This window comes from Oncorhynchus kisutch, linkage group LG10, assembly GCF_002021735.2.
Source record: "Oncorhynchus kisutch isolate 150728-3 linkage group LG10, Okis_V2, whole genome shotgun sequence".
Classification (NCBI taxonomy): domain Eukaryota; kingdom Metazoa; phylum Chordata; class Actinopteri; order Salmoniformes; family Salmonidae; genus Oncorhynchus; species Oncorhynchus kisutch.
In genome coordinates this window covers 3,111,695-3,133,445 of record NC_034183.2, presented here as the reverse complement: position 1 = coordinate 3,133,445, position 21,751 = coordinate 3,111,695, and the positions used below count along the sequence as shown (strand labels likewise).

The 21,751-nt window shown below is 47.4% G+C and overlaps 1 protein-coding gene across 3 annotated transcripts in view; it reads right to left on the bottom strand.

The window, feature by feature from the left end:
• zwilch (zwilch kinetochore protein) overlaps window positions 1–21,751 on the bottom strand; it is a 48,273-nt gene that overhangs the window by 7,788 nt on the left and 18,734 nt on the right. For 2 of the 3 annotated variants that reach the window (XM_031832883.1, XM_031832884.1), the window contains exons 7-16: window positions 19,818–19,889; window positions 19,417–19,510; window positions 19,170–19,216; window positions 15,635–15,746; window positions 15,323–15,402; window positions 13,450–13,606; window positions 13,176–13,204; window positions 8,344–8,480; window positions 6,588–6,683; window positions 3,227–3,342 (exon numbers count right to left, since the gene is read on the bottom strand). In XM_031832883.1, the coding sequence (XP_031688743.1) occupies window positions 3,227–3,342; window positions 6,588–6,683; window positions 8,344–8,480; window positions 13,176–13,204; window positions 13,450–13,606; window positions 15,323–15,402; window positions 15,635–15,746; window positions 19,170–19,216; window positions 19,417–19,510; window positions 19,818–19,889 (940 nt within the window). Of the gene's footprint in view, window positions 1–3,226; window positions 3,343–3,814; window positions 3,930–6,587; window positions 6,684–8,343; window positions 8,481–13,175; window positions 13,205–13,449; window positions 13,607–15,322; window positions 15,403–15,634; window positions 15,747–19,169; window positions 19,217–19,416; window positions 19,511–19,817; window positions 19,890–21,751 lie in introns of those variants that run through there. The other variant, XM_031832885.1, reaches the window with a different exon arrangement.

Here is a 21,751-nt window from a genome sequence, read left to right as displayed (position 1 = left end):
CCATTTCTTTTTTTATCCTGACAAAACTCTGCATTCCTTGCTGGTGACAAGTATGCCCATAACATGATGCAGCCACCATTATGCCTGAAAATATGAAGAGTGGTACTCAGTGACGAGTTGGATTTGCCCCAAACACAACATTTTGTATTCAGGACATAAAGTTAATTTCTTTGCCATATTTTCTGCAGTTATAATTTAGTGCCTTTATTGCAAACAGGAAGCCTGTTTTGGAATATTTTTTATTCTGTACAGGCTTCCTTCTTTTCACTCTGTCATTTAGGTTGGTATTGTGGAGTTATGTTGTTGATCCATCCTCAGTTTTCTCCTATCACAGCCATTAAACTCTGCAAATGTTTATTAAAAGTCATTATTGGCCTCATTATGAATTCCCAATGAGGTTTCCTTCCTCTCCGGTAACTGAGTTAGGAAGGACTCCTGTATCTTGGTAGTGACAGGGTGTATTGATACACCATCCAAAGTGTAATTAATAACTTCACCATGATCAAAGGGATATTCAATGTCTGTTTTTTTTATTTTTTTTATTTTACCCATCTACCAATAGGTAGAAAACCTCCCTGGTCTTTGTGGTTGAAATTCACTTCTCGACTGAGGGACCTTACCGATAATTGTATGTGTGGGGTACATTGCACACAGAGTGAGTCCATGCAACTTATTATGTGACTTGTTAAGCAAATGTTTACTCTTGAACATATTTAGGCTTGATATAACAAAGGGGTTGAATACTTATTGACTCAAGACATCTCAGCTTTTCATTTTTTATACATTTGTAAAAAAAAATATTTTAAAATAAATAAATAATAATAATAATAATAATATGGGCTATTGTGTGTAGATCAGGTACAATATCTCAATTTAATCCATTTTAAATTCAGGCTGTAACACATTCAGAAAGAAAAGGGATGTGAAAACTTTCCCATGGAAATAATAACAGTACAGGTGGGCTATGTACAGGTGCAGTAATCTGTGAGCTGCTGTGACAGTTGGTGCTTAAAGCTAGTGAGGGAGATAAGTGTTTCCAGTTTCAGAGATTTTTGTAGTTCGTTCCAGTCATTGGCAGCAGAGAACTGGAAGGAGAGGCGGCCAAAGAAAGAATTGGTTTTGGGGGTGACCAGAGAGATATACCTGCTGGAGCGCGTGCTACAGGTGGGAGATGCTATGGAGCTGAGATAAGGGGGGACTTTACCTAGCAGGGTCTTGTAGATGACATGGAACCAGTGGGTTTGGCGACGAGTATGAAGTGAAGGCCAGCCAACGAGAGCATATAGGTTGAAGTGGTGGGTAGTGTATGGGGCTTTGGTGACAAAACGGATGGCACTGTGATAGACTGCATCCAATGTGTGTGTGCCATCTGTAGGAGGAAGGTGTATGGTGGGCAGGGGTCAATGAATGTTGGATGTGTACCGAGTGAAGGAAAGACGATCACATCTTGGCGAGGCACTGATAAGGGTTGAGAGATGTGGTTTGGTGAGGAAGGGGGCCGAAAGTCAGGTCAGTTCACAGGTCAGGTCACATTAAGAGGAGAAGGAACAATTCATTAACCGTGTGACTCAATTTCCTGCCTAGCAACAAAAAGATGTCATGTTTAGAGAGAAGGAGGAGAGTCCACCTCAAATTGGGGTATAAATATATACTTGCACTGGAGGAACCATGTCTTTGTCTGTTCAGCTGTTTGATCCTTTGGGAGGAAATGAACTTGGTTAGTGTCCGTCAATTTCTTGCTCTGATATTTCAGAACGTAACAAAAAGGCCATCATTTCCGTCGGCCATTGAGCGAGTGGTTCCTTTGAAAATAACATGACATATTTTCTACTGCTCGCGTTGCATCACGTCCAATGGCATCGCTCCAAATCGCAGAGGTTCCATCCTCGACGGCTGACGCGATCGTTCCTTCCATCTTGAGAATGGAGAAACGGGTGTGCAGCAGGTTGGACGGCGCATCGACGACGACGCGAGGAACTTTGTTCTGGTACACAGATTTTTTTAAATATATTTTTTTTAAATGACGATTTCCACAAAGTGAGTGATAACAAGGGGAAACGCTGCTGGTTTGACAGTCTGCCGCGCCTCTCGGCACCACTGTTGTTGCAGTCCGACTTTCTTTACACCGAGGGAGAGAGTATGAATTTGCACGTCCCATATAATGGGGTAACGATGAGTTTAAATCCACTAAACCTATTGCAGGGATAGCTATCTATATTCTTACAAGGGCCAGATTTGGGTTATGACAAGGGATATTTACAGGGGGCCCCAGATATGTTGTACATGGGGTTACTCGTCCTAAGACAGCTATAAAAATAAATAAAAAGAACAAATGTACAAACAGCTATACTCTTATGAAGTACTTTAATAACATAATGGAACACATTCTCTCTCCCGTTGCTACTTGGCAGGCTACCGTTGCTACTTGGCAGGCTACCGTTTCTACTTGGCAGGCTACCGTTTCTACTTGGCAGGCTACCGTTGCTACTTGGCAGGCTACCGTTGCTACTTGGCAGGCTACCGTTTCTACTTGGCAGGCTACCGTTTCTACTTGGCAGGCTACCGGTTCTACTTGGCAGGCTACCGGTTCTACTTGGCAGGCTACCCACTCTACTTGGCTGGCTACCCACTCTACTTGGCTGGCTACCCACTCTACTTGGCTGGCTACCCACTCTACTTGGCAGGCTACAGTTTCTACTTGGCAGGCTACCGTTTCTACTTGGCAGGCTACCCACTCTACTTGGCTGGCTACCCACTCTACTTGGCTGGCTACCCACTCTACTTGGCTGGCTACCCACTCTACTTAGCTGGCTACCCACTCTACTTGGCTGGCTACCCACTCTACTTGGCTGGCTACCCACTCTACTTGGCTGGCTACTGTTTCTACTTGGCTGGCTACTGTTTCTACTTGGCTGGCTACTGTCTCTACTTGGCTGGCTACTGTCTCTACTTGGCAGGCTACTGTCTCTACTTGGCTGGCTACTGTCTCTACTTGGCTGGCTACTGTCTCTACTTGGCAGGCTACTGTCTCTACTTGGCTGGCTACTGTCTCTACTTGGCAGGCTACTGTCTCTACTTGGCTGGCTACTCCATGTGCTAGTGGAAGACACTGAGGACCTTTGATGACGTTTGACTGGAGCATAACATAATATCTGGGGGGGGTGTATTTCACCTGTACTTGGCTGGCTACTGTCAGGGGGGGGGGGGGGGGGGGGGTGTATTTCACCTGTTTCAAAGATGATGTGTTCCACCAGGGGCTTGTCACTCAGCAGCAAGGATGTCTTCACCTCTCTGGGGCCATTACCACTAGACACCTCCACCCCCCAAAACACCGCCTGCTCCCTATAGGGAACATAGAGTACATTACCACTAGACAGCTCCACCCCCCAGGACACCGCCTGCTCCTATAGGGAACATACAGTACATTACATTACATTACCACCTAGACACCTCCACCCCCCAGGACACCGCCTGCTCCCTATAGGGAACATACAGTACATTACCACTAGTCAGCTCCACCCCCCAAAACACCGCCTGCTCCCTATAGGGAACATAGAGTACATTACCACTAGACAGCTCCACCCCCCAGGACACCGCCTGCTCCTATAGGGAACATACAGTACATTACATTACCACCTAGACACCTCCACCCCCCAGGACACCGCCTGCTCCCTATAGGGAACATACAGTACATTACCACTAGTCAGCTCCACCCCCCAAAACACCGCCTGCTCCCTATAGGGAACATACAGTACATTACCACTAGACACCCCCACCCCCCCAGGACACCGCCTGCTCCCTATAGGGAACAACATACAGTACATTACCACTAGACACCTCCACCCCCCCAGGACACCGCCTGCTCCCTATAGGGAACATACAGTACATTACCACTAGACACCTCCACCCCCCAAAACACCGCCTGCTCCCTATAGGGAACATACAGTACATTACCACTAGACACCTCCACCCCCCAGGACACCGCCTGCTCCCTATAGGGAACATACAGTACATTACCACTAGACACCTCCACCCCCCAAAACACCACCTGCTCCCTATAGGGAACATACAGTACATTACAAGCTGCTGCCTTGACAGGAACTAATGGGGATCCATAATAAACCCCAGGAAGAGTAGCTGCTGCCTTGGCAGGAACTAATGGGGATCCATAATAAACCCCAGGAAGAGTAGCTGCTGCCTTGGCAGGAACTAATGGGGATCCATAATAAACCCCAGGAAGAGTAGCTGCTGCCTTGGCAGGAACTAATGGGGATCCATAATAAACCCCAGGAAGAGTAGCTGCTGCCTTGGCAGGAACTAATGGGGATCCATAATAAACCCCAGGAAGAGTAGCTGCTGCCTTGGCAGGAACTAATGGGGATCCATAATAAACCCCAGGAAGAGTAGCTGCTGCCTTGGCAGGAACTAATGGGGATCCATAATAAACCCCAGGAAGAGTAGCTGCTGCCTTGGCAGGAACTAATGGGGATCCATAATAAACCCCAGGAAGAGTAGCTGCTGCCTTGGGAGGAACTAATGGGGATCCATAATAAACCCCAGGAAGAGTAGCTGCTGCCTTGGCAGGAACTAATGGGGATCCATAATAAACCCCAGGAAGAGTAGCTGCTGCCTTGACAGGAACTAATGGGGATCCACAATAAACCCCAGGAAGAGTAGCTGCTGCCTCGGCAGGAACTAATGGGGATCTGTACAGGCACCACAGGGTTGACCAATGACTGTACAGGCACCACAGGGTTGACCAATGACTGTACAGGCACCACAGGGTTGACCAATGACTGTACAGGCACCACAGGGTTGACCAATGACTGTACAGGCACCACAGGGTTGACCAATGACTGTACAGGCAGCACAGGGTTGACCAATGACTGTACAGGCAGCACAGGGTTGACCAATGACGGTACAGGCACCACAGGGTTGACCAATGACTGTATAGGCACCACAGGGTTGACCAATGACTGTACAGGCAGCACAGGGTTGACCAATGACTGTACAGGCACCACAGGGTTGACCAATGACTGTACAGGCACCACAGGGTTGACCAATGACTGTACAGGCACCACAGGGTTGACCAATGACGGTACAGGCACCACAGGGTTGACCAATGACGGTACAGGCACCACAGGGTTGACCAATGACTGTACAGGCACCACAGGGTTGACCAATGACTGTACAGGCACCACAGGGTTGACCAATGACTGTACAGGCAGCACAGGGTTGACCAATGACTGTACAGGCACCACAGGGTTGACCAATGACTGTACAGGCACCACAGGGTTGACCAATGACGGTACAGGCACCACAGGGTTGACCAATGACTGTACAGGCACCACAGGGTTGACCAATGACGGTACAGGCACCACAGGGTTGACCAATGACGGTACAGGCACCACAGGGTTGACCAATGACTGTACAGGCACCACAGGGTTGACCAATGACTGTACAGGCACCACAGGGTTGACCAATGACTGTACAGGCACCACAGGGTTGACCAATGACTGTACAGGCACCACAGGGTTGACCAATGACTGTACAGGCACCACAGGGTTGACCAATGACTGTACAGGCACCACAGGGTTGACCAATGACTGTACAGGCACCACAGGGTTGACCAATGACTGTACAGGCACCACAGGGTTGACCAATGACTGTACAGGCACCACAGGGTTGACCAATGACTGTACAGGCACCACAGGGTTGACCAATGACGGTACAGGCAGCACAGGGTTGACCAATGACTGTACAGGCACCACAGGGTTGACCAATGACTGTACAGGCACCACAGGGTTGACCAATGACTGTACAGGCACCACAGGGTTGACCAATGACTGTACAGGCACCACAGGGTTGACCAATGACTGTACAGGCACCACAGGGTTGACCAATGACTGTACAGGCACCACAGGGTTGACCAATGACTTTACAGGCACCACAGGGTTGACCAATGACTGTACAGGCACCACAGGGTTGACCAATGACTGTACAGGCAGCACAGGGTTGACCAATGACTGTACAGGCAGCACAGGGTTGACCAATGACTGTACAGGCACCACAGGGTTGACCAATGACTGTACAGGCACCACAGGGTTGACCAATGACGGTACAGGCACCACAGGGTTGACCAATGACTGTACAGGCACCACAGGGTTGACCAATGACTGTACAGGCACCACAGGGTTGACCAATGACTGTACAGGCACCACAGGGTTGACCAATGACTGTACAGGCACCACAGGGTTGACCAATGACTGTACAGGCACCACAGGGTTGACCAATGACTGTACAGGCACCACAGGGTTGACCAATGACTGTACAGGCACCACAGGGTTGACCAATGACTGTACAGGCAGCACAGGGTTGACCAATGACTGTACAGGCACCACAGGGTTGACCAATGACTGTACAGGCACCACAGGGTTGACCAATGACGGTACAGGCAGCACAGGGTTGACCAATGACTGTAATTTCCTTCTTTAAAATCTGGATTTCTGGAAAAGTTTAAGGGAATTTTAACAACCTCATGAAAAGACACATTTTGACTAATGAGGAGCAGTGGTCTGTAGACATACTTCTGGTAGAAGTGGCTGATCAGGGCAGGTTTGATCTGCAGTTTGAACTCGTGGTCCTCGTCATAGGGACATGTCTTGTAGTACTGCAAACACAACCTAGGAAGCACAAGGGGATGGGGAGGGGGGGACAACTTTACTATATCCATATCAGTAAACAGCTGGTCAACCTCTACACGACGTTACAGAGACTGATCAACCTCTATACAACGTTACAGAGACTGATCAACCTCTATACAACGTTACAGAGACTGATCAACCTCTATACAACGTTACAGAGACTGATCAACCTCTATACAAGGTTACAGAGACTGAGCAACATCTATACAACGTTACAGAGATTCACAAATGTTGAAAAGAGGTTTGTGATCTTTTACACACCAAATGTAAGAAAATGGACAGACACAGGGAGGGATTACATGGACTTGTCTTAAATATACACCTAAAAAAATACATTTTCCATAGCGACTTATCCAGGGAAATTAGGGTTAAGTGCCTTGCTCAAGGACACATAAGCATTTTCTCCTAGTAGGCTCAGGGGATTCGAACCAGCGATCCTTTGGGATTATTGGCCCAACGCTCTTAACCTCGAGGCTACCTGCCCGACAGACAGGCTAGCAAGTCTTCCTGCGCGAGGAGGAAGAGTCTGTCGTACGCCAGGCCTTCCTGCGCCAGGAGGAAGAGTCTGTCGTACGCCAGGCCTTCCTGCGCGAGGAGGAAGAGTCTGTCGTACGCCAGGCCTTCCTGCGCCAGGAGGAAGAGTCTGTCGTACGCCAGGCCTTCCTGCGCCAGGAGGAAGAGTCTGTCGTACGCCAGGCCTTCCTGCGCCAGGAGGAAGAGTCTGTCGTACGCCAGGCCTTCCTGCGCCAGGAGGAAGAGTCTGTCGTACGCCAGGCCTTCCTGCGCCAGGAGGAAGAGTCTGTCGTACGCCAGGCCTTCCTGCGCCAGGAGGAAGAGTCTGTCGTACGCCAGGCCTTCCTGCGCCAGGAGGAAGAGTCTGTCGTACGCCAGGCCTTCCTGCGCCAGGAGGAAGAGTCTGTCGTACGCCAGGCCTTCCTGCGCCAGGAGGAAGAGTCTGTCGTACGCCAGGCCTTCCTGCGCCAGGAGGAAGAGTCTGTCGTACGCCAGGCCTTCCTGCGCCAGGAGGAAGAGTCTGTCGTACGCCAGGCCTTCCTGCGCCAGGAGGAAGAGTCTGTCGTACGCCAGGCCTTCCTGCGCCAGGAGGAAGGGTCTGTCGTACGCCAGGCCTTCCTGCGCGAGGAGGAAGAGTCTGTCGTACGCCAGGCCTTCCTGCGCGAGGAGGAAGAGTCTGTCGTACGCCAGGCCTTCCTGCGCCAGGAGGAAGGGTCTGTCGTACGCCAGGCCTTACTGAGCGAGGAGGAAGAGTCTGTCGTACGCCAGGCCTTACTGCGCGAGGAGGAAGAGTCTGTCGTACGCCACGTCTTACTGCGCGAGGAGGAAGAGTCTGTCGTAGGCCAGGTCTTACTGCGCGAGGAGGAAGAGTCTGTCGTACGCCAGGTCTTACTGCGCGAGGAGGAAGAGTCTGTCGTACGGCAGGTCTTACTGCGCGAGGAGGAAGAGTCTGTCGTACGGCAGGTCTTACTGCGCGAGGAGGAAGAGTCTGTCGTACGGCAGGTCTTACTGCGCGAGGAGGAAGAGTCTGTCGTACGCCACGTCTTACTGCGCGAGGAGGAAGAGTCTGTCGTACGCCAGGTCTTACTGCGCGAGGAGGAAGAGTCTGTCGTACGCCAGGTCTTACTGTGTGAGGAGGAAGAGTCTGTCATACGGCAGGCACAGGAAGGTGCTGCAGGTCACCATGATCTCCAGTAGGTGGTGTAGTTTCCTCAGTCTGATCACCTGCTCCTGCAGGTCCTCCACTGTACTCAGGTAGTAGCTCTTTGGACAACACAGTTACAAAGTTATAGGAAAACACAGTTATAGGACAACACAGTTATAGGACAACACAGTTATAGGACAACACAGTTATAGGACAACACAGTTATAGGACAACACAGTTCCAGGACAACACAGTTCCAGGACAACACAGTTACAGGACAACACAGTTACAAAGTTGTAGGAAAACACAGTTACAAAGTTATAGGACAACACAGTTATAGGACAACACAGTTATAGGACAACACAGTTCCAGGACAACACAGTTACACAGTTACAGGACAACACAGTTACAGGACAACACAGTTACACAGTTACAGGACAACACAGTTACAGGACAACACAGTTACACAGTTACAGGACAACACAGTTACACAGTTATAGGACAACACAGTTACACAGTTATAGGACAACACAGTTACACAGTTATAGGACAACACAGTTACACAGTTATAGGACAACACAGTTACACAGTTATAGGACAACACAGTTACAGGACAACACAGTTACACAGTTACAGGACTACACAGTTACAGGACAACACAGTTACAGGACAACACAGTTACACAGTTACAGGACAACACAGTTACAGGACAACACAGTTACAGGACGACACAGTTACACAGTTACAGGACAACACAGTTACACAGTTACAGGACGACACAGTTACAGGACAACACAGTTACAGGACAACACAGTTACACAGTTACAGGACAACACAGTTACAGGACGACACAGTTACACAGTTACAGGACGACACAGTTACACAGTTACAGGACAACACAGTTACAGGACAACACAGTTACACAGTTACAGGACAACACAGTTACACAGTTACAGGACAACACAGTTACACAGTTACAGGACAACACAGTTACACAGTTACAGGACAACACAGTTACACAGTTACAGGACAACACAGTTACACAGTTACAGGACAACACAGTTACACAGTTACAGGACAACACAGTTACACAGTTACAGGACAACACAGTTACACAGTTACAGGACAACACAGTTACACAGTTACAGGACAACACAGTTACACGACAACACAGTTACAGGACAACACAGTTACACAGTTACAGGACAAACACAGTTACACAGTTACAGGACAACACAGTTACACAGTTACAGGACAACACAGTTACACAGTTACAGGACAACACAGTTACACAGTTACAGGACAACACAGTTACACAGTTACAGGACAACACAGTTACACAGTTACAGGACAACACAGTTACACAGTTACAGGACAACACAGTTACACAGTTACAGGACAACACAGTTACACAGTTACAGGACAACACAGTTACACAGTTACAGGACAACACAGTTACACAGTTACAGGACAACACAGTTACACAGTTACAGGACAACACAGTTACACAGTTACAGGACAACACAGTTACACAGTTACAGGACAACACAGTTACACAGTTACAGGACAACACAGTTACAGGACAACACAGTTACACAGTTACAGGACAACACAGTTACAGGACAACACAGTTACAGGACAACACAGTTACACGACAACACAGTTACACAGTTACAGGACAACACAGTTACACAGTTACAGGACAACACAGTTACACAGTTACAGGACAACACAGTTACACAGTTACAGGACAACACAGTTACACAGTTACAGGACAACACAGTTACACAGTTACAGGACAACACAGTTACACAGTTACAGGACAACACAGTTACACAGTTACAGGACAACACAGTTACACAGTACAGGACAACACAGTTACACAGTTACAGGACAACACAGTTACACAGTTACAGGACAACACAGTTACACAGTTACAGGACAACACAGTTACACAGTTACAGGACAACACAGTTACACAGTTACAGGACAACACAGTTACACAGTTACAGGACAACACAGTTACACAGTTTACAGGACAACACAGTTACACAGTTACAGGACAACACAGTTACACAGTTACAGGACAACACAGTTACACAGTTACAGGACAACAGTTACACAGTTACAGGACAACACAGTTACACAGTTACAGGACAACACAGTTACACAGTTACAGGACAACACAGTTACACAGTTACAGGACAACACAGTTACACAGTTACAGGACAACACAGTTACACAGTTACAGGACAACACAGTTACACAGTTACAGGACAACACAGTTACACAGTTACAGGACAACACAGTTACACAGTTACAGGACAACACAGTTACACAGTTACAGGACAACACAGTTACACAGTACAGGACAACACAGTTACACAGTTACAGGACAACACAGTTACACAGTTACAGGACAACACAGTTACACAGTTACAGGACAACACAGTTACACAGTTACAGGACAACACAGTTACACAGTTACAGGACAACCACAGTTACACAGTTACAGGACAACACAGTTACACAGTTACAGGACAACACAGTTACACAGTTACAGGACAACACAGTTACACAGTTACAGGACAACACAGTTACACCAGTTACAGGACAACACAGTTACACAGTTACAGGACAACACAGTTACACAGTTACAGGACAACACAGTTACACAGTTACAGGACAACACAGTTACACAGTTACAGGACAACACAGTTACACAGTTACAGGACAACACAGTTACACAGTTACAGGACAACAACAGTTACACAGTTACAGGACAACACAGTTACACAGTTACAGGACAACACAGTTACACAGTTACAGGACAACACAGTTACACAGTTACAGGACAACACAGTTACACAGTTACAGGACAACACAGTTACACAGTTACAGGACAACACAGTTACACAGTTACAGGACAACACAGTTACACAGTTACAGGACAACACAGTTACACAGTTACAGGACAACACAGTTACACAGTTACAGGACAACACAGTTACACAGTTACAGGACAGCACAGTTACACAGTTACAGGACAACACAGTTACACAGTTACAGGACAACACAGTTACACAGTTACAGGACAACACAGTTACACAGTTACAGGACAACACAGTTACACAGTTACAGGACAACACAGTTACACAGTTACAGGACAACACAGTTACACAGTTACAGGACAGCACAGTTACACAGTTACAGGACAACACAGTTACACAGTTACAGGACAACACAGTTACACAGTTACAGGACAACACAGTTACACAGTTACAGGACAACACAGTTACACAGTTACAGGACAACACAGTTACACAGTTACAGGACAACACAGTTACAGGACAACACAGTTACAGGACAACACAGTTACAGGACAACACAGTTATAGGACAACACAGTTATAGGACAACACAGTTATAGGACAACACAGTTATAGGACAACACAGTTACACAGTTACAGGACAACACAGTTATAGGACAACACAGTTACACAGTTACAGGGCAACACAGTTACAGGGCAACACAGTTATAGGACAGCACAGTTATAGGACAACACAGTTACAGGACAACACAGTTACAGGACAACACAGTTATAGCCTCATAACATGGTTATAACTATAATGTTGATATCATGGATGGTCAGTCCTGTATAGCCTCATAACATGGTTAAAACTATAATGTTGATATCATGGATGGTCAGTCCTTGCTTCCATAGCTCTGTCCATGAATCTAAGTGGTTACATTTCTCCAGGCCCATAGAGAGTGGTTACATTGCTCCAGGCCAATAGAGAGTGGTTACATTTCTCCAGGCCAATAGAGAGTGGTTACATTTCTCCAGGCCAATAGAGAGTGGTTACATTGCTCCAGGCCAATAGAGTGGTTACATTTCTCCAGGCCAATAGAGAGTGGTTACATTTCTCCAGGCCAATAGAGAGTGGTTACATTGTTCCAGGCCAATAGAGAGTGGTTACATTGCTCCAGGCCAATAGAGAGTGGTTACATTGCTCCAGGCCAATAGAGAGTGGTTACATTGCTCCAGGCCAATAGAGAGAGGTTACATTTCTCCAGGCCAATAGAGAGTGGTTACATTGCTCCGGGCCAATAGAGAGTGGTTACATTGCTCCAGGCCAATAGAGAGAGGTTAAATCAAATCAAATCAAAATTTATTTATATAGCCCTTCGTACATCAGCTGATATCTCAAAGTGCTGTACAGAAACCCAGCCTAGGTTACATTTCTCCAGGCCAATAGAGAGTGGTTACATTGCTCCAGGCCCATAGAGAGTGGTTACATTGCTCCAGGCCCATAGAGAGTGGTTACATTGCTCCAGGCCCATAGAGAGTGGTTACATTGCTCCAGGCCCATAGAGAGTGGTTACATTGCTCCAGGCCTATCCCTCAACTGTGTACCACAACAGAGATGTGTTGACCTGTTTGTTATTGTTTCAATAAGGACTCTAGCTTTAAGCCTGTGTTTCTCTGTCTGATTGTTCCCGTGTATCAGTACTCCACATCTATGCTGTTTATCACCACGTTGGAACTCTCACTCTCATACGTTGTTACAATGTAACAACATGACAAAGCATTAGAATATTAGGAGCTTGTTGGTGTTACATAGTTGCAGTTTACTGTTGATTAAATTGTAAAAGCCTGTGTTTCTCTGTCCCCTCAAGCTTTTCACCAAAAAAGACGAAGGTGATTTTCCATTTTGTTATTGTTTCAATAAGGATTCTGGCTTTAAATATATATATTTTTTTAAATGTTAGAGATGATTTTCTGAATAAAGTAGTATAAACCTCGGACTCACCAGGTGGTTCAGCGTGGTCAGATCTTGACCTGAGGAGAAGAAAACTGTTAAATCAACTTAAAATGCTGTAAGATAAGAATTAGATGGTATTTTGTCTGGAACCACGGCACAGGGATCCCAATAACGTAATAGGTCCTGTCGGTGAGTACCGGTATCATTCTCTGCGGCGTCATGGAGAATACCGTTTCACTTTTAACCCGAACAACCACATCCTATTAGGTATTCGGGATTCGAACCGACAGACCTTTGGATCACAGAGCAGTGTGTGTGTTACCTATGAGGTAGTTGATGTAGTCCTTCCTCATCTTGTCTAGGCCCATCTCCAGCAGCATGTGAACAGGTGTCAGGCCTGTTAAAGAGACATGATCCATCTGATGGTGGTAAGACTGAAGGATCAGCTTACTGAGGGAGCTACTGCTGTCTCTGTGAATCTACAACAATCAGGAGAGACACGCAGCAGTTAGAGAGAGAGAGTTGATCAATATTTATTCCCGTAGCTGTCTATTTACCACAACAAACCGATGCTGGGGCACTAATTCCACACTCAACGAACTGTATCGCGCAAACAGGAAAACGCTCGTCCCGAGGCGGCTCGCCTAGTGGCCGGGGACTTTAACACAGGAAAACGCTCGTCCCGAGGCGGCCGGGGACTTTAACACAGGTAAACGCTCGTCCCGGAAACCGAAATCCGTTTGACATCATTTCTGTGGATTTAGAGACGGAAAAAAACCTCTAGATCACCTTAACTCCAAACACAGAATTGCATATAAAGCTAACTCTCGCGCCCTCTATTTGGCAAATCTAACCATGACGTTATCCTCCGGATTCCTACTTACAAGCAAAAACTCAAACAGGAAGTACCAGTGACGGACGCACAATGCCGAAGTTGTCCGATGCTAAGCTACAGGACTGTTTTGCTAGCACAGACTGGAATATGTCCCATTCATCCAATGGCATCGAGGAGTTTACCACATCAGTCATTCGCTTAATCAATAATAAAAGGGCATCGACGACGTCGTCCCCACGGTGACCGTAAGTAAATAACCCAACCAGAAGCCATGGATTACAGGGAACAGCCGCACTGAGCTAAAGGCTAGAGCTGCCGCTTTCAAGGAGCGGGACACTAATCCAGACTAACAAGAAACCCGTCAGACTAACCATCAAACAGGCAAAGTTTCAATACAGGACTAACATCAAATCCTACTACACTCTGACACTCTTCGGATGTGGCAAACTATCACGGATTACAAAGGGAAACCCAGCCGCGAGTCACCTCAGACGAGCTAAATTTACTGAACCATGCATGAGAGCACCAGTTGTTCAGGACGACTGTGTGATCACGCTCTCTGTAGCCGATGTGAGTAAGTAAGACCTATAAAAAGGTTTACCATCATGCGCTGACCAGATGGCAAGTGTCCTCACTGATATTTTCAACTTCTCCCTGACACAATCTGTAAGTTTCAAGCAGACCACCATAGTCCCTGTGCCTAAGAACGCCAAGGTGACGTGTCTACATGATTATCGCCCTGTACCAATCACATCTGTAGGGCTGATTTGAAAGGGCTGATCGTTGCTCACATCAACACCATCATCCCAGACACACTGGACCCACTCCAATTCGCATACCGCCCCAACAGATCCACAGATGACGCAATCTCTATTGAACTCCACACTGCCCTCTCCCACTGGACAGGAGGAACACCTATGTTAAAAAGTTGTTAATTGATTACAGCTCAGCGTTCAACACCATTTTACCAATTCAAGCTCATCACTAAGCTCAGGACCTCCTGACGGGCCACACCCAGGTGGAGAGGGTAGGCAACAACATATCCACCATGCTGACCCTCAACACAAAGGCCCCTCAGGGGGTGCATGCCTAGTCCTCTCCTGTACAGTCATTGGTCAGGGGTCTAGTCAGCCTATGAGACAGCCTATAGGGAGGTCAGAGACCTGGCAGTGTGGTGCCAGGACAACAACCTCAACCTCTCCATCAACGTCAGCAAGACAAAGGAGCTGATCGTGGACTAAAGGAAACGCCCCCATTCACATCGACGGGGCTGTTGTGGAGCGGGTCGAGAGCTTTGATGATCAGATTCAGATCAGTCTCTGATGTCTTGATATGATCTGAGGACACACACTATACTTACCCATGGTTTAATGTCACCATACTGCAAAGCTTTGATGACCATTTTCAGACAGTCTCCGACATCTTGATAGGAAGTCACACCTGTGATGGAAAAGTAGTGATGAAATAAAATTAAAAAACAACTCAAATGTTCCACATCCAAGTTGATATAGGAAGTTGAATTTATTACCATTTTCAAAATGTAAATAAGGAACTGAATAGCTTTTTAATTAAATTATTATTTATTTAAATGTGAAAAAAGTGAAACATTTTCCAAAGTGAAAACCAAAAAAAAAACAGGCTGTTCTCTTCTATAACTAAAAACTCCACTCACTGTTCCTCATGCGAACCCAGAGCTGTTCTATGAAGTCCAGATCTCCTCTCTCCATTAGAGAGTTGAATATCTCTGTCTCTGATGTTCCCATCTCAGTCTTCACCTTCACTGCCTGGGGGGGAGGGGGATCATGACCAATCAGATAAAGCATTATGATGACATGTCATTTCAAATTGTTCAACTTTTTTTTGCTGTTTTAATTGATACAATATTCACACCCCTTTGACACGTTGTTGTGTTGTAAAGTTGGATTAAAATGGATTGGATTGTAATATTCCTTCAGCGATCTACATAACATGTCAAAGTGGACAAATTCTAACATTTGTAGAAAATCCATGAAAAATATATTTATAAAACAATAAAAAAGGACTAATATCTTGATTATAAAAGGATGTAACTGTATGTGTGGGGTACAGAGAGGATCATTGGGGAAAAATCCTGTTAAAACACTATTACCACACACACTGAGTCCATGCAACTTATTATGTGCCTTGTTAAGCACATTTTTATTCCTCATTTAGGCTTGATATAACAAAGGGGTTGAATACTTATCGACTCAAGACATTTCAGATTTGCATTTTAAATGAGTAAAAAAATAAAAAATAAATAACAATTCCACTGGCATTATGGGGTAGTGTGTGTGGGCCAGAGACCAAAAAACTCAATTTAATATATTTTTTATACAAATGTGGAAAAATTCAAGGGGTGTGAATACTCTCTGAAGGTACTGTATGTGGTTCTCCATCTACTGCGGCAGGGTAGCCTAGTTCAAATCCCCGAGCTGACAAGGTACAAATCTGTCGTTCTGCCCCTGAACAGGCAGTTAACCCACTGTTCCTAGGCCGTCATTGAAAATAAGAATTTGTTCTTAACTGACTTGACTAGTTAAATAAAGGTAAAAAAAATAAAAAAATAAAATGTATTGTAGGAATCCTATAAATTGAAATTTGACAAGTATTTTTTATTTATTTTTGGGAGAGATGGGGTCGAAGGAGAGATGGGGTAGGAGGAGAGATGGGGTAGAAGGAGAGATGGGGTAGGAGGAGAGATGGGGTAGGAGGAGAGATGGGGTAGAAGGAGAGATGGGGTAGGAGGAGAGATGGGGTAGGAGGAGAGATGGGGTAGGAGGAGAGATGGGGTAGGAGGAGAGATGGGGTAGGAGGAGAGATGGGGTAGGAGGAGAGATGGGGTAGGAGGAGAGATGGGGTAGATGGAGTAGATGGAGAGATGGGGTAGGAGGAGAGATGGGGTAGGAGGAGAGATGGGGTAGGAGGAGAGATGGGGTAGGAGGAGAGATGGGGTAGGAGGAGAGATGGGGTAGGAGGAGAGATGGGGTAGGAGGAGAGATGGGGTAGGAGGAGAGATGGGGTAGGAGGAGAGATGGGGTAGGAGGAGAGATGGGGTAGGTGAGGAGATGGGGTAGGTGAGGAGATGGGGTAGGCGGAGAGATGGGGTAGGCGGAGAGATGGGGTAGGCGGAGAGATGGGGTAGGCGGAGAGATGGGGTAGGCGGAGAGATGGGGTAGGCGGAGAGATGGGGTAGGCGGAGAGATGGGGTAGGCGGAGAGATGGGGTAGGCGGAGAGATGGGGTAGATGGAGAGATGGGTAGGTGGGAGAGATGGAGAGATGGGGTAGATGGAGTAGATGGAGAGATGGGGTAGATGGAGTAGATGAGAGATGGGGTAGATGGAGAGATGGGGTAGATGGAGAGATGGGTAGATGGAGTGATGGGGTAGATGGAGTGATGGGGTAGAAGGAGTAGATGAGAGATGGGGTAGATGGAGTAGATGGGGTAGTGGGGTAGATGGAGAGATGGGGTAGATGGGAGATGGGGTAGATGGAGAGATGGGGTAGATGGAGAGATGGGGTAATGGGGTAGATGGAGAGATGGGGTAGATGGAGAGATGGGTAGATGGAGAGATGGGGTAGATGGAGAGATGGGGGTAGATGGAGAGATGGGGTAGATGGAGAGATGGGTAGCGGAGAGATGGGGTAGGCGGAGAGATGGGGTAGGCGGAGAGATGGGGTAGGCGGAGAGATGGGGTAGGCGGAGAGATGGGGTAGGCGGAGAGATGGGGTAGGCGGAGAGATGGGGTAGGCGGAGAGATGGGGTAGGCGGAGAGATGGGGTAGGCGGAGAGATGGGGTAGGCGGAGAGATGGGGTAGGCGGAGAGATGGGGTAGGCGGAGAGATGGGGTAGGCGGAGAGATGGGTAGGTGGGAGAGATGGAGAGATGGGGTAGATGGAGAGATGGGGTAGATGGAGAGATGGGGTAGATGGAGAGATGGGGTAGATGGAGTGATGGGGTAGATGGAGAGATGGGGTAGATGGAGTAGATGGAGAGATGGGGTAGATGGAGTAGATGGGGTAGATGGAGTAGATGGAGAGATGGAGAGATGGGGTAGATGGAGAGATGGGGTAGATGGAGAGATGGGGTAGATGGAGAGATGGGGTAGATGGAGAGATGGGGTAGATGGAGAGATGGGGTAGATGGAGAGATGGGGTAGGTGGAGAGATGGGGTAGGTGGAGAGATGGGGTAGGTGGAGAGATGGGGTAGGCGGAGAGATGGGGTAGGCGGAGAGATGGGGTAGGCGGAGAGATGGGGTAGGCGGAGAGATGGGGTAGGATGAGAGATGGGTAGGTGGGAGAGATGGAGAGATGGGGTAGATGGAGTAGATGGAGAGATGGGGTAGATGGAGAGATGGGGTAGATGGAGAGATGGGGTCGATGGAGAGATGGGGTAGATGGAGAGATGGGGTAGATGGAGTGATGGGGTAGATGGAGAGATGGGGTAGATGGAGTAGATGGAGAGATGGGGTAGATGGAGTAGATGGGGTAGATGGAGTAGATGGAGAGATGGGGTAGATGGAGAGATGGAGAGATGGGGTAGATGGAGAGATGGGGTAGATGGAGAGATGGGGTAGATGGAGAGATGGGGTAGATGGAGAGATGGGGTAGATGGAGAGATGGGGTAGATGGAGAGATGGGGTAGATGGAGTAGATGGAGAGATGAGGTAGATGGAGTAGATGGAGAGATGGGTAGGTGGGGTAGATGGAGAGATGGGTAGGTGGGAGAGATGGAGAGATGGGGTAGGTGGAGAGATGGGGTAGGTGGAGAGATGGGGTAGGTGGAGAGATGGGGTAGATGGAGAGATGGGGTAGATGGAGAGATGGGGTAGGTGGAGAGATGGGGTAGGTGGAGAGATGGGGTAGGTGGAGAGATGGGGTAGGTGGAGAGATGGGGTAGGTGGAGAGATGGGGTAGGTGGAGAGATGGGGTAGGTGGAGAGATGGGGTAGGTGGAGAGATGGGGTAGGTAGAGAGATGGGGTAGGTGGAGAGATGGGGTAGATGGAGTAGATGGAGAGATGGGTAGGTGGGGTAGATGGAGTAGGTGGAGTGATGGGGTAGGTGGAGAGATGGGGTAGGTGGAGAGATGGAGTAGATGGAGTGATGGGGTAGATGGAGAGATGGGGTAGATGGAGAGATGGGGTAGATGGAGTAGATGGAGAGATGGGGAGTGATATCAGTCATACCTCTTTGGTAGACTGATCCTGCAGAGTCTTTACAGTGTTCTGCAGTTCTGAAAAGGAGAAGAAGAAGTGAGCGAAAGACAATAAAGATTATAATATATATATATATATTTTTTAAACATGTTTATTTCAGAGTGGTTACAAAGCAACTCATTTCATATAGGTGTGAAAAGTTGTTTTTCTAATAAATGTTTGCTTAAAATGTTGGAGATGCTTAAATGACAAAATGTCTGAAATGTCACCATCCTACCATCCAGGTATTCCCTGGTCATCTGCACAGCAGACCTGGTCTCCACAGGTTCCATCCACTCCGTCTCTCCGGTCCTCAGACCATCAGCCAGCATCTGACAACCACAACCAGCAACAGGCTTTAAAACATGACATTAGGTCTATAGTGTGAGAGCCTAGTTAAACCAGGCTGAACGGTGTTGCTCACCAGGGTTGGGGTCAATTCCATTTAAAATTCAGAAAGTAATTCCCAATTGAATTTCCTCATTGAAAAGCATTGAAGAGCATTTGAATTGGATTGTCAAGTTTACTTCCTGAATTGGGAATTGACCCCAACTCACATCATTGTAATGTAGGTTTAAAACAGGCTAATTGTGGGATGCCTAAAAAAAGGGCATTTCAAGTATTATTTTTGGCACAAACCTGTAGAAACTCCAGCTCCCTGTACAACAGATACATGGGACTTCTCATGTCGCCACTGGACACCTTGATATTCTGCAGGGGGGAGAGGAGTTACCAAGCAGTCCCTCCATCCTGGGTACTAGTCTAGATCTGAGAGAAACAGTCCCTACATCCTGGGTACTAGTCTAGATCCGAGAGAAACAGTCCCTACATCCTGGGTACTAGTCTAGATCTGAGAGAAACAGTCCCTACATCCTGGGTACTAGTCTAGATCCGAGAGAAACAGTCCCTACATCCTGGGTACTAGTCTAGATCTGAGAGAAACAGTCCCTACATCCTGGGTACTAGTCTAGATCTGAGAGAAACAGTCCCTCCATCCTGGGTAATAGTCTAGATCTGAGAGAAACAGTCCCTCCATCCTGGGTACTAGTCTTGATCTGAGAGAAACAGTCCCTCCATCCTGGGTACTAGTCTAGATCCGAGAGAAACAGTCCCTCCATCCTGGGTACTAGTCTAGATCCGAGAGAAACAGTCCCTACATCCTGGGTACTAGTCTAGATCTGAGAGAAACAGTCCCTACATCCTGGGTACTAGTCTAGATCCGAGAGAAACAGTCCCTACATCCTGGGTACTAGTCTAGATCCGAAAGAAACAGTCCCTATATCCTGGGTACTAGTCTAGATCCGAGAGAAACAGTCCCTACATCCTGGGTACTAGTCTAGATCCGAGAGAAACAGTCCCTACATCCTGGGTACTAGTCTAGATCCGAGAGAAACAGTCCCTACATCCTGGGTACTAGTCTAGATCCGAGAGAAACAGTCCCTACATCCTGGGTACTAGTCTAGATCCGAGAGAAACAGTCCCTCCATCCTGGGTACTAGTCTAGATCTGAGAGAAACAGTCCCTCCATCCTGGGTAATAGTCTAGATCTGAGAGAAACAGTCCCTCCATCCTGGGTAATAGTCTAGATCTGAGAGAAACAGTCCCTCCATCCTGGGTACTAGTCTTGATCCGAGAGAAACAGTCCCTCCATCCTGGGTACTAGTCTAGATCCGAGAGAAACAGTCCCTACATCCTGGGTACTAGTCTAGATCCGAGAGAAACAGTCCCTACATCCTGGGTACTAGTCTAGATCCGAGAGAAACAGTCCCTACATCCTGGGTACTAGTCTAGATCCGAGAGAAACAGTCCCTATATCCTGGGTACTAGTCTAGATCCGAGAGAAACAGTCCCTCCATCCTGGGTACTAGTCTAGATCCGAGAGAAACAGTCCCTCCATCCTGGGTAATAGTCTAGATCCGAGAGAAACAGTCCCTACATCCTGGGTACTAGTCTAGATCCGAGAGAAACAGTCCCTACATCCTGGGTACTAGTCTAGATCCGAGAGAAACAGTCCCTCCATCCTGGGTACTAGTCTAGATCCGAGAGAAACAGTCCCTCCATCCTGGGTACTAGTCTAGATCAGAGAGAAACAGTCCCTACATCCTGGGTACTAGTCTAGATCCGAGAGAAACAGTCCCTCCATCCTGGGTACTAGTCTAGATCAGAGAGAAACAGTCCCTACATCCTGGGTACTAGTCTAGATCCGAGAGAAACAGTCCCTCCATCCTGGGTACTAGTCTAGATCCGAGAGAAACAGTCCCTACATCCTGGGTACTAGTCTAGATCCGAGAGAAACAGTCCCTCCATCCTGGGTACTAGTCTAGATCTGAGAGAAACAGTCCCTCCATCCTGGGTACTAGGTCTAGATCTGAGAGAAACAGTCCCTCCATCCTGGGTACTAGTCTAGATCTGAGAGAAACAGTCCCTACATCCTGGGTACTAGTCTAGATCCGAGAGAAACAGTCCCTACATCCTGGGTACTAGTCTAGATCTGAGAGAAACAGTCCCTATATCCTGGGTACTAGTCTAGATCCGAGAGAAACAGTCCCTCCATCCTGGGTACTAGTCTAGAT